Source organism: Mustela nivalis, assembly GCF_964662115.1.
Source record: "Mustela nivalis genome assembly, chromosome: 4".
NCBI classification, from domain to species: Eukaryota; Metazoa; Chordata; class Mammalia; order Carnivora; family Mustelidae; genus Mustela; species Mustela nivalis.
This window is the reverse complement of record NC_139023.1, coordinates 139544522-139561845: the sequence shown is the minus strand read 5'-3', so window position 1 is coordinate 139561845 and position 17324 is coordinate 139544522. Positions and strand designations below refer to the sequence as shown.

The following is a 17324-nucleotide window of genomic DNA, read 5'->3' as shown; positions in this document are numbered from 1 at the left end:
AAATAAAATGTTTCTCTGAGTTTCCTGAGCCACTGCAGGGAGGTTGTTGGAACCTCTGATTTTAGCAGGTTGGTCAGATGAGGCTGGCGATTGTCTTCTGCAGTGTGTATGTTGCGGGGTAGGGACAGTCTTGTAGGATTGAACCCTTAACCTGTGGGATGGGACACTGTCTCCAGGTAGGTGAGGTCAGAGCTGAGCTGAATTGAAGGACACCCTGCTGGAGCATTGCTTGCTTGTCAGTGTGGGGAGACCCTTCCCCCTCTCCCTAAACCCTATGTTGGAACCGGCGACCAGAGCACCATTAGTCACCGTATTTTGTGAGACGAGGTTTGCATCGTGGAGCGGGTCTTTGCCTTTTCATGCAACTGCAGTCATTCAGTGCCCACGATAAGCCACCATTTCTGGGATTCTAAAACAAGCTAATAAAGGAGGTCCTTGCTCTGGTAGCACATTGTACTGAGGAGGCAGACACAGAAGTGATTATGACTGTAGGTGACAGCACGTTGGTAGAGGCTGGTGAGTATAGCAGATGGAGGCCGTGGCTCTGTTGAAGCAGGAAGCCCAGAGGCCTTCCTGGAGAGGGAGGCACTGAAGCCAGACTTCATGGGATGACAGGGCATTAGTGAGGAAGGAAAGAGGAACATGGTAGGGGTGAAGTTCACACTGGGCTTAGACCCATTAGGAGGGGAGGTGGTTCATGGAGGTTACAGCACGGAGGACCTGACGTGCTCTGCAGACTGGGTTCTCCAGAAGAAAGAAGCCCTTGGCAGGTCTTAAGTGACGGGGCGATCCCTGGGGGCTGGTGGGACGGCTGGGTTGGAAGCGGGGAGAGGACGAGTCTGGCCCCGGCTGGGGCTAGGCTGACGGGAGTGGGCATCACAGAGGCCGAACGCAGCCCATGTTGTCCTTCCAGGTACCTGATCCCTTGCAACCACATGATGCTGAGCCAGAGGTGGGCCGTGAAGGAGAGAGACTGCTACTCTGTGTCTGCGGCCAAGCTGCTCGCCCTGACCCCCGTCTGCTGCTCCAGCGGGATCACCCTGACGCTTGGCAACCAGGAGAGGGATTATATTCTCTGGTCGAAGTGGACGCACGATAGTGCAGGTAAAGGATGCCAGGTGCCATTCCTCCTCGGGGTGTGTTTCTTTTTGGGCAGACAGCGTATACTGTCTTGGGTCCCACTTTTATGAATCCCTGGGTGGTTGGTGGTTTTCTTCTGTGTCTGGAGTTATAGCCACTTTGTAATCAATGTGCATTGAGATGCCCACCAGTCCCCAGGTCAGTTTTCCCAGACTTTTATTTTAACTGGGCTTCCTGGTGGCCTCCTCAGAGTATGGATACAGAAACATGTACCAGCAGGTCTTTTTAAACAGAATTGGGGTAGGGCTGTGGAGATGGTTCTACCTAAGATTTTAATTTCCCAAATGACTCATTTGTGGATGCTTGCCTGCCAACAACACATCATTGTAAAACTTAAAATTTGTGAGATGAGGGACACCTGGGTGGCTCAGTCATTAAGCATCCGCCTTCAGCCCAGGTCATGATCTCATGGTCCTGGGATCGAGCCCTGCATCTGACTGGTTCCCTGCTCCATGGGAAGTCTGCTTCTCCCTCTCCCACTTGTGTTCCCTCTTTTGCTGTCTTTCTCTTTCTGTTAAATACATAAAACCTTAAAAGAAATTTTCAGATGGCAGCAGTATCTGATTCATTTGATTAACCCACAGTGGGCTTTTTTTAAGAAAAAAAAAAACACAAATATTCTGGTTTTTAAAAATAGGAGTTATAGTACTTGTGCTGTTTGCCAGCTACAGTTGATCTTATGCAAGTAAACTTTAATTGGTCACCTGGATCAGCTGGTCCCTCAGGCAGGCAGCTGTAACGAAGCGGGATTTGTTCACGCTTAGAGGTCAGAAGGCTGTTTCAGTTGAGGGAGGTTCTGCCTGACCTGTGACCGCTAGGAAAGAGTCCAGCTCTGGGACTGACCCCAGTGTTTCCAGTTTGTATACTAATGTCCCCCCAAACAATGTCATCCTGTCTACCCAGGTATCATCCTGTCCGACAAAGCATATTTCGTTTAAGAGCGGGCCCCTTGACTAAGAAAATATCAGGGTGTTTGGTGTCAGTGTAATTATTACAAATTAAGGTTGTCACACTGATTCTTTAAATAAAGGTACAGTGTGTCATGGAAATTAATAATTTATGTGACAGGTAACAAGTTGTATTTTAAAGATATTGTCCTCTTAGGTAGCTAGTACAGATATCTTCTATTTTCCCACCAGTAGTGAGCTTTTAGAACCTATTTGAAAATTGATGTCTTTTTTATTTACTAAGAAAGTTGTTTCAAGAATGATTCTGGGGCTGACCTTGCTGCAGAATTTGAAATCTAAGTTAAGCAGACAGTTGCCGAGTGCCCCCAAGTTTGGCCACGTTCTTTCCTTAATCCTGTGAAGAAAGTAGTGCTTCCATTTTACAGATGAAAAAACATACTCAGAGGAAGTGACTCGTCCAGGGTTCACAGCTGATAGGTCTTCTGATCCCCAATTCCACGATCTTTTGGGTTGCTTTCCAGGGCATGGGTGCCCTAATGGATGGATGGTTGCATAGGCAGGAGGGTAGACAGGTCATGTCATCTCCAATTCTGGCCCCACCTCCTAGAGATTTAGATGACCAAGAGACAAAGATGCTTGCAAATGTGCGGCATCCAGCGAAGTGAGCACAGACGCTGCCCTCAAACAGATCTTCTGTCTCTGAGCCTCAGTGTCTTTGTCTGTAAATGGGGTAAATGCTATCTGCCATAGAAGGCTGTCGGGAGGAGCAGTTAGTGTTGGTAAAGCACCTGCCATAGGAGAAATGGTGGAGTTCTAGGTCTCCTCTGGCTGTGCTGAGGGTAGGGGTTCTGTTCCCAGCATTCTTTCTTCCTTTTTTTTTTTCTTTGAAGATTATTTATTTGTTTATAGAGAGCATGATGGGGGGAGGGTCAGAAGAAGAATGAGGGAGAGAGAGAATCTCAAGCAAATGCAGACCTTGATCCCAAGACCCTGAAATCATGACCCGAGCTGAAATCAAGAGTTGGAAGCTTAACCAATTGAGCCACCCAGGCATCCCCTTAGCGTTCTTTCTTAAAAACAAATAATTTTTTTTATTATTATTCAGGAATCATTTAATCAGAAATTATTAGAACTAAAGTAACTGGTGAGACAGAATCTTAGCACCCGAGTAAGTCCTACCTGAGTCCTCTGCCTGTGTCGCCTCAACTCTAGTAAGGGCAAGAGAGGGACTCGTTCTGACGTGTCTGTGCCTCCCATGGCAGGGACTGCCGAGCAGCCACCGGCCGAGGTGTTCTCTCCGTCGGCCTGCATCGTGGAGTACGGCAAAGCCCTGGACGTCAGCTATCTGCAGTACCTGTGGGAGGCCCACGCCAACATCCTCTGTTGCATGAGGGACTGCCGAGCCTGGTCCGCCCTGTATGACGGAGACTCTCCAGACCCTGAGACCTTTTGCCAGGGTCTGACAGAGGACAGTGCTCTCACCCCCACCTATCCGGTGTTCCGGCTCCCGCAGCAGCTCCCCAGGAAGACCGGCCCCGCGCTGGCTCCAAGAAAGGACAAGAGCCAGACGGAATTGGAGTGGGATGATAGCTATGACACAGGCATCTCCTCGGGGGCAGATGTGGGTTCCCCTGGGCCTTTGGATGATTTGGAGAATTCAGGCCCGCCGGCACCTGTCGATCCCCCCAAACACATCCAGGAGATGAAGAAGAACGCCATCCTGCTCTTCAAAGGGTCCTACATCGAGGAGTCTGACTTTCAGGATGATGTGATGGTGTACAGGCTATGTGCTGAGAAGGACGCTGAGGACACGAGGGATTCCCAGGAGGGGAGCGTGAGGCCCTCCAGCCCAGCCCAGACTGACGATCAGGGGCCCCCCCTGAGCAACGGCCCCCTGCCCTGTGCTCGGTCAGAAACAGACTCAGAGGAGGAACAGAACAGGGACAGTTCAGACCCGTTTCAAAAGGTATCCGAGGAAACCAAACAAGAAGACGAGCCTGAGACAGCCCTAGAATCGAACTCTGAGTCAGCGCCTCCCCTCTCCGAGGCGGAACACAATTCAGACCCAATGGAGGTGAACCTGGGGGCTGACGATTTCATTGCCCAGTATGACCAAATCATTAAGGAACTGGATTCTGGCACCGAGGGCTCGATAGAACAGAAGTTCCCCTCCCCTGATCTCTTGACTCTCTCGAAAGAGCACGAGGGGAAGGAAGAAGAGAGCGAAGGAGAAAAGGAGGAAGCAGAAGAGGGGAAGAAGGCCCTGGAAGAGGAAGAGGATGACTTTGATTCTTTTATAGCAGAAACCCCCACCATGGATACCGTGCCATCCCCGTTTGGGGCGAGAGATGAGCCTGCCTTTGCCAGTCACCGTCCTGTGAGGACTCAGAGCACGCCATTCACAGGTGATGATCTCGAATTGCTTTCTGAGTTCTGCTTTTGAAAATACGGGCAGGTATCATGACAGGAAAGGGAAGTAGGGGGAGGGAAGGAGCATTATCCATTTTCTTAACAGAGGCGTCCAAGTATTTCTGTGAAGAGCAGAGAGGGGTGGTTTCATTTTCAATTATTTTATCCTGTCATTCTAGCAGTCTCCCTCTTCCCCTCCCCCCCCAGCCAATCAGAGGATATATTACACGGTCGAGTAACTACTTCCCATGATACTTGTGTGATAAAGTAAGGGGACCGATGAAACCGCACCCAAAAAATCCAGTCTCATTATTTAATAGCCTCATTTTCTTTAGTTTAATTACTTTTTGTCCACAACGTGTGTTTTTGGATGTATTGAAGAAATGGTGGTGGTTTCCCTCACGAGAATGTAACTGCAGGAAGGTACGGGGGTTGGGTTGTTCTCCGCCCTCCGTTCTCTGCACCTGCTGAGTCAATGTCGCTGTGTACACACATCAGAGACCATGGGCATTAATTACACCTTTGCTTCAGAGCTCGTTTCGGATCATCACAGAACCTTTACCCCCAAATAAGCCGACTAGACCCATGTAAACCTGTAACTCTGGGGGAGAATGGGCGTGTCCAGTGACACACCCCCAACAACAGGGAGCAATCATATGAGAGCCGAGGGCCTAGGACAGGATAAGTGGATCGAGTTGAGGAATTGATAGAAAACATCCTGAAATAGTAGCTAGTAAAATCCGAATCTGCCTCCCAGAGGGAACTGGAGGGGAGTGTTTATCAACCACAGGGAAGGCTGGGGCAGGACCCCTGAACAGTGTTCAGGCAGCGAGGAGAGGTCCCATTAGGAGCTGACCTCACAGAGGGATAGGCCGTGACTTTGGAGTCGGGCCTGTGGGGGGATCCTGGCTCTAGCACTTGCAGCTGTGAGGTCCCGAACCCTCCAATTGCTCCTGTGGGGCCTAAATGGGCTCGTGGGCGCAGGAGTGTGTGTGTATTGTAATTCCCCTCGCCACCTCTGCTGAGGCTTGCATTTCCCTGGCAGGCCGCCAGCAGCTGGGTGAGTCTATCCTAGGCTCCACCTGCTTGGGTCACCCCAAAGAGGAGAAACCATGTTATCTTCTGGTCCGGCTGGGAAGGCTTAATGTGATTTCAAGTAGCTCTTACCCCTCCTCCAGGATTTATTCATCTATTTACTGGTGCCTGACAATTTGTTTAAAGAGGGAGAAAGCTTTTAATCCCACAATGAAAAGGCTTGAGGTTCTAGTTGAGGTAACATTTCAGTGTGAATGGGTTTTAATTAAAATCCAATCAGTCAGTCCATCATAGTAAGAAGGATTAGATAATCTCAGTTTTCCCAGGCGGTGGGGGAAGCGGAGGGGAGGGGGCAGGAGGGCGCTGGCTGCCTGGAGGAGGGGCAGAGAGCTTAGTGTGGGGGAAAGGGGCATTAGTCCCCCCATTTTGCCTGGGGCCTGCCCTCTTGACTCTGACCAGGTGGATATCCCCACTTTGCAGTTGCTCTCCCGGAAGGAGATACCAGGAAATCCCAGCTTTCTTAGAGAGGAGCTTCAGCCCTGGGAAATATGTGAGGAAGCAATGTCTAGTGTAGGGCAAGAAGTAAAACCCAATACAACACCTTATTAAATAATACCAATATTTTGTATAGGATACACAGGAGAACCAACACAATGTAATGGTTTTTGATACATAGAGGTAATTTTAACTAAAATTTTGCTTTTTTTTTTCCTCCTTTGGAATTCATACACAACTTTAGGAAAACATCTTTCCTCCTAATTTTGTAGTTTTGCAACTTCTGAGTGTTCTGTAGCAGTAGTCTTAACTTCCATCCCTCCATGGGATCCTGATTTCCCCTGAAATGAATTCACTGCTCAGCAAAATCAAAGCATTCCATTTCATTTATCTAATTACTTTATCTGTGCATTCAGTAACATTTGATTTATCTCCTAATACTTGGCAGGTTCTAGGCAAGATGCTAAAGACAGAAAAATGAAGGAATTCCCAGGCTTTCAGAGGAGGCATTGACCAAGAACTGTACTCACTTAGAAATGCATTATTAGTGATTGTCTGCCATGCATGCTCTAGGGGAGCCCCGAGCGGGGAGATGGGAAGGACTTCCCGGAGAAGGGGCACAAGCGGGGGACAGGAGCTGCCACGTAAAAATGGCCGGGAAGGAGTGCCCTGGGCAGAGGAGACAAGGGTCAGAAGATGAAGGAGCCTGGCCATGTGGGCATGGGTGTGTCAGATGAGGCAGTGAGGTGTTTGAGACGGGAAGCCAAAAAGCTCTGGAAGTGAGGTGGGGTTGGCGGTGGGGAGGTCTTTGGACTAAGCTGAGTAACTCGCCGTGTCAGCCTGGGAGTGTTGCAGTTGGCAAGTGACGAGACTGGTCTGTGTGTGCAAGGCCACCTGGAGCTCCCTGCACGGGGTGAGGTGCTGTCAGAAGAGCAGGTGGGAGACGTTTATCACTGGATCAGAATTCAGAATGCCCTAGTGCTTTGTTCCTGGGAACATGTCACGGGCTGTATGCACATCTGTGTGCCAAGACATATGCACAAAGATGTTCACTGCAGTGTTGTTTATGATAGAAAAAGATTGGAAACAACCCACATAGCCACTAGGAGGAGACCATTTGAATAATGTACCCAAGGCAACCGAATAGCTTGTGGCCTTGAAGGTGACAGGTTGCTCCATGCTAGAGGGAATGCAAGAGGCAGAGCAGGGTGGGGAGAGTATGGTCATTTGGTCAGGTAAAACCCCCAAACCAACCAGGACAGACAGACAGACAGACACACACACACACACACAAGGTGGGGAGTCTGCTTGTCCTAGAAGAGTTGAAGGAGGAGAAATGGGCTGTCCAGCCCCAAACTCAGCTGTGGCTTTCTGAGTTGTAGCTGAGTTTTTTCTGATTTTCAGCTGCTTATGAGTTTCCCCTAGCAACTGTTTGTTGCTAAGCAGTTTTTTTTTTTTTTGAAGTGCTAGAAATCAACTGAGACTAAAAGGGGAAACTGAAAGGGTTTCACGTATGTTTCTTATTGCACATGGTAAAAAATTGTAATTAATGTCATCAGTGCATTATGACAGTCGCTGGCCTTGACCTAATGATCTGTTGTGCAAGGGAGCTGGGGTTGCCACTCACTGTCCACAGGGGGCTGGGTGGATGTCCCTGCCTGAAGGAGCGGCAGACTGGAGCTGGTCTGTCCTGGCCCTGTGCACTCAGCCGGCTTCCTATGAGCAGGTGGCCCCGTCGGCCGACGGTGGCATTGGGCCATGGGAGGGCAGTTGTGGGCTCACGTCAAAGACGTGTTTATGGGAGATTCTGCCCACCTGAAATGACTTAGGTCACCCATCCTTGCTCCCTCTGGAGGGAAACAGAGCCTGAGCCTGGGACTGCAGGGGCGTCAGGGTGGGGTAAGGGGGGTGGGGGTTGGGATAAGATAGGAAAGGCTGGGCCGAGTAGAGGAGGGCAGCCGCCTTCTCCCTCTCCATCTATCTGGCCAGCTTGAACTGTGATGTCTTAAGAAGAGATACCAGTGACATTTCTGGGGGTTTTGCTGAAGCCCCATGAAGTTGCTTGCAAAGTGGTTTCTAATTCCGTTTCTGGCTGCACTGTGTTCGACAGAGCCTCCCAGCTGTGTTCTGTGAGCAAGGCCTCTGCCAATGCTCTCTATTTGAAGAGGTCACTGAACGCCCATGTTGTGCGATGGGACCCAGGAGCTCTGTCCCGTCCCAGAGGTGGGGAAGTTGAGGCTAATGTAAACACACAAGGGGCTGGACCCTTTTTTGTTCAAGTCCCCTACAGAAACACCCTCTGTCATGGCAGCGATGGGAGTCTTGCCCTTGTCTGTTACTTGGTTGGACGGGTAAGGGTTTAAGATTGGTGTTGCTGTTCCTTGAGGATGTCTTCTGTTTTCTTGTAAAGGGTTTTACTCTCTCACACCACCAAGGCTTCTGAATGAAGCATCTTGTGGAGAAGTACGTTTTTGTTGAACTCGTATTAATGTTGGTGACATCTTCACAAGGCACGTTTATTCATCAAGGGGGATGTGCTTTTGTTAGAAATATGCCATGGTTTCCAGGCACCATCCATAGCCCTGCTGGGGGAAATACAGAATACTCCTTCATTTTGTTTAATGGATCACTTTTATGGTAAAAATGGAAAACATCTTCAAGTCATTTGTTAATTCCAGATTAATTTTTTTGATTTTTCACTGTCTTCAATGAATTCCAACATAAAGCATATTAATTTTCTAGTGATCCAAATTGATCAAAGTTCCTTTTGCCTAATTATTTATGAGTGGCTTTTGTAGTCCTATAGCTTTTCTTTCTTGAGGAACCTATGACACCTCAAACTTTACCTTCTGAAAGTTGAGTAAAGTTACGGCCTACGCCTCATTCAGCCCTGGCTTGTCCCTTCCTCCTGTTCTTCTGCCTTGTGATATTTGATGAGACAGAATCTTTCTCCTGGCACTCACTGGAGACAGACAGTCGCTGCCGATGGCGTACTGTTTACGGTGCTGCTGTTTTGTATCATACTTCTATGTGTTTGGTGTTATTTACTAACATAAAGACTTTTTCTGTTACTAAAACATACATACACACAGCACCCCAGTGCGTGTCCTCCTGTGGCGAGGAGCACCATGTCTTCGAGTTTGGCAGTCCCCGGAGAGCCAGCAGCAGGACAGAGAAGTAGGCTTTAATTTCCAAAATGAAATTACTTGTCCTCCAGCCTTTGTCAAGGGTTGTGATAATTTCCCAAGTATCCAAGCTGCTCGTGGAGTGAAACTAGCAGCTCCCATGCGTGTGTGTCTGCTTTCTCTTGTTGGGGGTGATTTGTTCTGGGTTCCGGGTTGCATCAGGACACGCTGGGGTGCCCCCTCGGTGGCTGGGTCTGATCTGCACCCGGCAGGCCCGCGGTTGGGAGCCAGCCAAGCGGCTCCTAAGCTGCGGAGGCAAGATGTCCCCGGGGCCAGGCCAGCCCTGAGGCCGAGCGCTCCTCCTGCAGGCCCCTTCATCAGCGTGGTTTTGTCGAAGCTGGAGAACATGCTGGAGAACTCTCTCCATGTTAACTTGCTGCTCATCGGGATCATCACGCAGCTGGCCAGCTACCCCCAGCCACTCCTGCGCTCCTTTCTGCTCAACACCAACATGGTCTTCCAGCCCAGTGTGCGTTCTCTCTACCAGGTAGGTCGCTGAGCCCACGCCCACCCCGTCGGCGTCTCTGGGGGGCGTAAGCGGGGTGCCTCCCTCTGGTCCTCTGGCCTCGGGCTGTTTCTCTCACTTGCCTCCTGTTCTGCTTCATTTGCTCTCCTTCCCCGTCCTAGTATGCTGGTTGTGTCGATTATTTGAGACAGATTGCAAAGCCCTGTTGAGTCTGAGGTTTGGAAGGTGTCCCACCACGAACACCCAGGCCCGTTAAAAGCAAGCAAACGCCTAATATCCTAAAAGTCCCTGTGGCGAGGGCTGGCCCTGAAGGATGCATTGGAAGCCGAGGCTGGAATTCCACAGTGCAGTATTGACATCGTTAAGTGTCGTGTGTGACAGGTCCTCGCATCGGTGAAAAACAAGATCGAGCAGTTTGCTTCCGTGGAGAGAGACTTCCCAGGGCTCCTCATACAAGCACAGCAGTATCTGCTCTTCCGAGTGGACATGTCTGACTTGACCCCCGAGTCGCTAACCAAAGGTAAGCCAGGGGGCTCCCCTGAGTCTCTTCTCCGGCTCTTCCTCCATGTCCCCTACCTCCTTCCTGAATGGGGTCCGCAGACGCCATCCTGGCTCCTGGGCCTTCCGAGCCTCTAAATACGTTTTCCTGTTTACCTGACAGTGAGGGGCTTCCCCCAAGTGTCCTTCCACCTCGAGAGAGATCCCCTCTGCATGCTGCTGGCCTGCTCCTGCCAGGAGGGCTTCATAGGGCTTTGGTCTCCCGCCCCAAAGGTGGGTTGGGGAAGGAGTGCTGTGCGCTGTCGCTTGGCTAGAATAAAGACCGTGGCACATGTGGGCTAGCAAGAGGCATTATGGTCACACTCAGAACCATATTTTGGCCGATCCTACCCTGAGGAGGGCATCAGTTCTCTTTATTATGTTTTCAGAGACTCTCAGGCCCCAAATAAATGTGCTTGAGGGCTCTAGAAGGTAGAAACTATTCACCTGGACTTGGGAGAAGTCAAGTTTATGCTCAACTAATAATTTCCCAGTGCGCCTTTCCATCAGCTCTAGAGGGCCCGGGGGAGAGCGGTGGTTGGTACCAAGCAGAGAGCCTGGAGCTGTCCTGCGGGCTGGCCAGGCCAGGGGGCACCTCTGGTTTGCCTCAGTTAAGTGCTGGCTGGGCAGATTGGGTGCCTAATTGTCTTCTGAGCCTCAGCTTAAGCCAAATTGAGGGCAAACTAGAAATGCCCAGTATAGGCTGGCTTTTGCTTGTCCCCATACAGACACACCAGCCTTGTGGCAGGTGAACAGTGGGGACCGTGGGGCTCTGGGTCCCAGGCTAAAGGCATGTGATCAGAAACAAGATTGAGAGTGAGAAGCAGAATGTAACTTAGGGCCAGTTTTAAATCTATAGAGGAAGCTGAAAAGATCCCAGCTCTAGTGGCTCTAGTGGCTTGACCTTGTCTCTTGACCTTGTCTGCAGCTGTTTGATCTTGGTCACTGGGCCTCCCTGGGTCCTCCTGTTCCTTGACTTTAAAATGAAGGATTTATTTTCCATCTCCAGTCCTTTCTGGCTGTGAAGAGCCTTCAGGGCATTGCAAGGCAGATCTTGAAAGGAAGGTGGGCCTGGGCCAGCTGGAAGATGAGGGGGCAGGCTTTAAGGTCCAGGCTCTCAGAGAAGAGCAGGCCTGGCCAGACCATTCACGGAGGGGGAGGAGCCCCCACATCTCCATGGAAAAGTGGACTCTGGGCCCCATGTGGCCTCTCCTAGCTCATGGATGGCTGGTCTGTTAGCGATGTTCCTCTTGAACCCAGAGCTTGCTGCGGTCACTCACTATGGGGGAGTTAGCTTTCGTGCATAACAAACCAGGACAACTACTCAGTGGCTTTAAAGGATGCCATTTATGGGGGCTCCTGAGTCTGTGCGCATGGTGACCCGGGGGTTCTGATCAGGACGGGGGGGGTGCTTGGCGGGTTTTGGCTGGACTTACATTTTGCCTGTGGTGAGTGTCTGGGTGTCTGGGATGGCCCGACTCACAGGGGCGGTAGCCGGCTGGACTGATGGGGATAGTGGAGGTCTGTATTTCTCCTCATCTGCGAGGTTAGACAGGGCTTGTTGACCTCGTGGCTGTAGGGTTGCAAGAGCCAGAGCAGGAGTGGTCAAAATCTTCTGAGGCTCTGTCCTGGGCCCCACCCAGCAAGGTCAAATTTGCTGCATTCTTTTGGCCAAGGCAGGTCATTGGGCAAGCCTGGGTTCAAGAATGGAGCAAACTGCCCACCTCTCAATGGGAATAACTGTAAGAATTGTGGCCATTTTTGCAGTCGGTGGACAGAAGGTGACACGACTCTCCTTATATTACACTCCACATTTGCTATTCATTCGTAATTTTCAGTTTCTTAATTGCTTCCCTAAACAGTTTTATTTTCAAATCGCACTGTGGAGTGGGCCAGGAAGGTACTGTTGGCTTCATTTTCGGATAAGGCAGCTGAAATTAGAGGCCTGGAGTAGTCAGCCGGGGCACAAAGCTCAGGTGCCTGAGAGTGGCCTGCCCGGCGTGCGGAGCAGAGGGCACAGACGCCGACCGGCTTCCCAGGCTCTCCTTGACGCACGCCTTCTGGGTGAGAAGTGAAGGGGTGACAATGGCGGGGATTGCTCACGCTTGGCGCTCTGTCCTGGCTTCCAACGGTCTCATGACAGTAGCTGCCAGGTGGGTACCCAGGGGAACGTGAACTCATTCCTGCCACGTGTGGTTATCAAATTAGTCAGCCAGGGTTGACCCTTCCTCAGGTCTGTGATGTTCAGGGGGCTCTGACTTATGAGAAGCTTCCCTCGGGGAAGAAGACTTTGCTTTATGTTCAGGTGAACCTTCCAACTTCGCTCACATTCCCAGAGTGGCCCCTCCTCTCAACTTTAAAAATCTCTAAACTCTCGGAATGAGGGAGTTGTCTGTCCCCTGGCCCAGGGCTGACCACTGAAGCATTGTGATATGACTGCCTGGAGGTGAGTTGAATCCAGGAACATGCTTGAGAGTTCTGGTAATGGGCCAGATATTGGGGTTCGTACTGTCGGGGAGCTGTGGGCTCTGACACTGGATGGGGGATGAGTGCCAAATGGATTTCTTGCCTCACTTTGAAATCTTGCTAGTATTCATCTTGAGAACCCTCTGTTGCAGCTTTTCAGACCCAGGGCAACATTTGAGAAAACGACTCCCGATTTGGACATTGATTCATACTTCCCTTCTTCCCTGCCTTTTTCTTCAGGTGCTTGTCTGTGCTTGTTGAGCCCTGTTAGGATGGGTGGAACCCGGGCGCCCGCAGCCAGAGCTGCTCTGTACCCTGGGCCTTGCATTCCCTTGGGCTCCTGGCGGCCCTGGGGGAAAATGAGCCACCTCACTAATGCTTCAAACAGAAGTACAGGTCCCCGTGTCCCCTGCTCTGGGGTGGGAAGACTTCCAGTGCCGGCTCTCACGTTGTCATCCTCAAGATTGCTGATCTCTGGGCTCAGACACTTCCCCTCAAATACTTTCCAAACTACAGAGGTGGTATTTACTTGTATTTAGTTCTTTTCAGTGTCCTTTCAGATCTCTGGTTCTGGGGGGAAGGTCAGATCGGTGGTATTTCTATTGTACAGAAGAGGAAATGGAGACGTTGTATGATCAGCTAGGTGCCTGGTGGGTGAAATCCATGACTCGGGTCTCCCTGCTGCAGAGCTTGGTGGCACTCCATGACCTATGGAGAGGCCACTCCTATGCTAATCGCACAGCCCTCGGTAAGGGGCTCCCTGCAAGTCCTCACCGTGCATGTTCTCGCCTTCAGTAGTGAAGACAGTTTTGATTCTTGGATTCAAGTGGGTAAATGAGCCTTAGTAATGACACTTTTTTTTAAAAGTGGTGACACTTTTTTGAATTCATGATCAAGCTAGATAAATGAGCCACAAAAACCCTTTTTGAGGGGAAAAAGAGGAGTGAATGTGAAAGAGAAGATGGAGTTGAGGCATATGAACCAGCTCCGGGGAGATGAAGTGGCAGGAAGATCTGATATTGGCCAGTTCCTCCCCTCATTCACTCAGCGAATGTTTATTAGCTTCTACTATGAATAAGGAAGCATGCTGGGGGCCGTGAAGGACACATCACCTATGGGCGTAGCTCTCACAAATCTCAGAGTCTGGGAAAGGACTGAAAACCTAAGAACACAAGGCTAGAGGCAATGCAGGCCTTGGCTGGTTAATAAAATGCAGTGTGAGGCCAGCGCAGGGTTGGCCTGTGGGGCAGGAAACAGGAAGTGTCTGTGAAGTCAGTGGCAGGTGAATCATTGATGATTGATGGATGATCCATTAAGAGGCCCCTGTGTATGTTACACCTATTGACTCATTGTGGTTTTTCTTTTTAACCTCTTTTTTGTTCTTTTATTGAGGCATAATTAACATATAATGTTATGTTAGTTTTATGTGTACAACATTGATTCAGCAATTCTGTGCATTCCTCAGCGCTCACTATGGGACATCTAGTCCCCGTCTGTCGCCACACATTATTATAGTGTTATTAATTATACTCCCATGCTTTACTTTTCATCTCTGTGACTTCTTTATTTTATAACAGAAGTTATAGTTATATAAGGGGTTGAGAAGTGTATACCCCTTAATCCCCTTCATCTATTTCCCCTAGCCCCGCACCATCTCTCTTCAGGCAACCACCAGTTTGTTCTGTGTGTTTGAGAGTCTGTTTTATCTGTTTTTCGTTGTTCATTTTGTTTCTTAACTTTCACATATAAGTGAAATCATATGGCATTTGTCTTTTTCTGTGTAACTTACTTCATAATACCATCTACGTTCATCCCTGTTGTGGCAAATGGCAAGAACTCATTCTTTTTTATGGCTAATAATCCATTGTGTGTACACACACACACACAACACCTTTATTTTTAAATTTTTTTTATTTTTTAAAGATTTTACTCTTTGTCAGAGGGAGCAAGCACAAAAGCAGGGGAAGCAGCAGGCAGAGGGAGAAGCAGACTCCCCACTGGGCAGGGAGCCTGATGCGGGACTTGATCCCAGGATCTAGGATCATGACCTGAGTTGAAGGCAGTTGTTTAACCAAACGAGCCTTCTGGGCACCCCTCACACTACACCTTTATTCATTCATCCATCAGTGGACATTTAGGTTAACTTCTATATCTTGGCTACTGTAAATAATGCTCTAGTGAACATATAAGTTAGTGTTTTTGTTTTCTTTGAATAAATATCCCAAAGTGAACTTACTCTATCATATGGCATTTCTATTTTTGGGAAGCTCCATACTATTTCCCACAGTGGCTACACCAGTTTGCCTTCCCACCAACAGTGCACGAGGGTTCCTTTTTCTCCACATCCTCACCAACACTTGTCACTTCTCATCTGTTTGAGTCTAGCCACGCGACAGGTGTAAAGTGATAGTTCATCATGGTCACGTTATTTCAGGTCTTCTGCCAACATTTAATTGGATTATTTGTGTTTTTGGTGTTGAGTTGCTTATTGACTCATTGAATCCTTAAAGCAACTCTGTGAGCTTTTGACACCTGAGGACATCAAAATACAGAGAGGTAAAGCATCCTCCCTACTGTTGCTCAGCCGGTGAGCAGAGGAGTCTGTGCCCTTCTTAGCCCCTGCCAGTAAGCTGTAGAGGTGCAGAGATACGGGGGAGGTAATTCCACGAGTGAAATCCTGGCCTGGAACTACTGCCCATGAGTCCCACTGTGTGCTGCTCTCCAGGCCAGCTTCCTTCGTGAGCTTTGCTGGGCCCTCTGAAGAGCTGCGGTGCTGGGGGCTGTCAAGGGGGTGCGAAGTGGGTGGCCTCCAAGGTGGGCAGTGTACTTTGGTGGTGTCAACACTTTTGTCCTCTGCGGTCAGGATGTGTTGTGGGTTTCCGCTAAAAGGTAGCAGCAGACTGATTCTCAGCAACTCTTCCAGTTTTTTATGGCATGAACTGTGATAAACTTTAATCTAAAAGATATTTAAAGCAGTAAAGCAGAAGAGTTTTTTTTTTTTTTAACACTAAAGACTATAGGAGTGAGATGTGGAAAGTACTATAAATGTCAAGAATTTTTAGTACTGTAGTTAAGCAACACTCTTCTCAGAGTGTTGAAAATGGGACTGAATTCTAAAAAGCAGCCAAAATAATGAAGAACCTGAATGTAATGATTTATAAAGAGTGGTGAGACTGTTTGAATAGGGGAAGAAGGAGGCATAAATAATTCCTATAAATATATGAAGCGCTGAAGATATTTAAGAATTAAGGAGTCGGAAAGTTGAACCATTTTAATTAGTAAAACTGATTTGATATGGAAATGCAAGTCATCTGAATACATTCAAGTTTGGGCTCATCTCCTCTCAGACCTGGGTTACTGAAACTGAGATGGAAACCCCTAGAAACTTTTCTTAAATGGAGGCTTCCAAGCCACGTGCTGCCACTAGATAGATGCCCACAGTTATGCAAAGTTCCCAGTCTGGTTGGTCTTACCAGCACCCAACCTCCTCTCCGTTATTTCCAACCTTTAAAAGGCTTTTTCCATTCTCTCCTCCAAAAAGGCCTGGAGGTCCTGGCCTCGAGAAACCGGGGTCCTGAGGGTATCCTCTCGGCCTGAGCTGCAGAGAGCTCCCAGAGGCTTCTTCCACCCAGCTTGTCTCGGGCAGCTGTGCTCTGTGATCAGGGCTTGACGGATAACGGTAGGGTGGTCTCCCCACCCCCATGCCCCCCAGTACCAGGAGGTTGGCAAGAGCAGGTGGAGCGTCCAGACTCCCCCAGTGACAGGTAGTGAACTAAGTCTTCCTCCGGTTGATGCAGTGACAGCGTGTTTTCCCTTTGCCGTGACCTAGGCATGGAGGGTTCCTAATCAGCCTATTTTCTTGCCACAATTCCCATACGAAGTTCCTTGGACAGGATTCAGGATGAATCTCTTGCATCGCATGCCCCATGCTGGAGGCTATTTGCACATGTGTGTGCTACAGGATGGATGGGATGCGCACTCACGGGCTGGGTCTTGAGACTTGAGTGACAGGGACCGAAGCCTCTACCAGACAGCGCACCAGCTCTCCAACCCCCAACTTCACTGGAGAGGGCGGGCCTAAAGGACCAGGGAGCGTCACCATGTCCGTTTTCTTTCTGGTTTCAGATCCCATTCAGGATGCTTCCAGGACAGGAATTGGCAAGAACCTTTTGGACGGTCCCCCGAGAGTGCTTCAGCCCTTCCTGACAAACAGAGCCAAGGTGGCTGGGGTGCCCCCAAGCCTGCCCCTGCCAGTGAGGAACACCATGCTGGCCGCTGCCCTCTTCCCTGAGTTCCTCAAGGAACTGGCTGCCTTGGCCCAGGAACACTCCATTCTGTGCTACAAGATCCTGGGTGACTTTGAGGACTCCTGTTGTTAGCTTTTTTTTTTTTTTTTTAATAGAGGTTCTTGTTTTTTAAGGTTTTAGTGTCTTGACTGAATGTTAAATGCAAAGCTGCTTACAGAAATTTCTACTTTGATATTTCCTGACAATACTTGATTTGCGGGGAGGGCAATTTTCTGTCTACCTCCTCTCTCTCTAGCCGGGTCTTTCCACCTTCTGTAGAATGTCAGTCTCATAAGCTGGTGGCTCCTTTGGCAGGTTTTCTTCCTTCCCCCTCAAGATTTTCGGTTGTTATCCTCCCATCCCGGTGAGTCACTCCTCTTGCAGCTCAGATCACACT

General features: G+C 49.4%; 1 protein-coding gene across 4 annotated transcripts in view; it reads left to right on the top strand.

Moving 5' to 3' along the window:
- The window catches only part of FHIP1A (FHF complex subunit HOOK interacting protein 1A), a 229383-nt gene extending 212263 nt beyond the window's left edge, over positions 1–17120 (top strand). For all 4 annotated transcript variants that reach the window (XM_082728129.1, XM_082728128.1, XM_082728130.1 and 1 more), the window contains 5 exons: positions 914–1104; positions 3311–4453; positions 9481–9659; positions 10020–10158; positions 16767–17120. In XM_082728129.1, the coding sequence (XP_082584255.1) occupies positions 914–1104; positions 3311–4453; positions 9481–9659; positions 10020–10158; positions 16767–17020 (1906 nt within the window). In that variant the 3' untranslated portion in view covers positions 17021–17120. The remainder of the gene's footprint in view (positions 1–913; positions 1105–3310; positions 4454–9480; positions 9660–10019; positions 10159–16766) is intronic.
- The last annotated feature ends 204 nt before the right edge of the window (positions 17121–17324 follow it).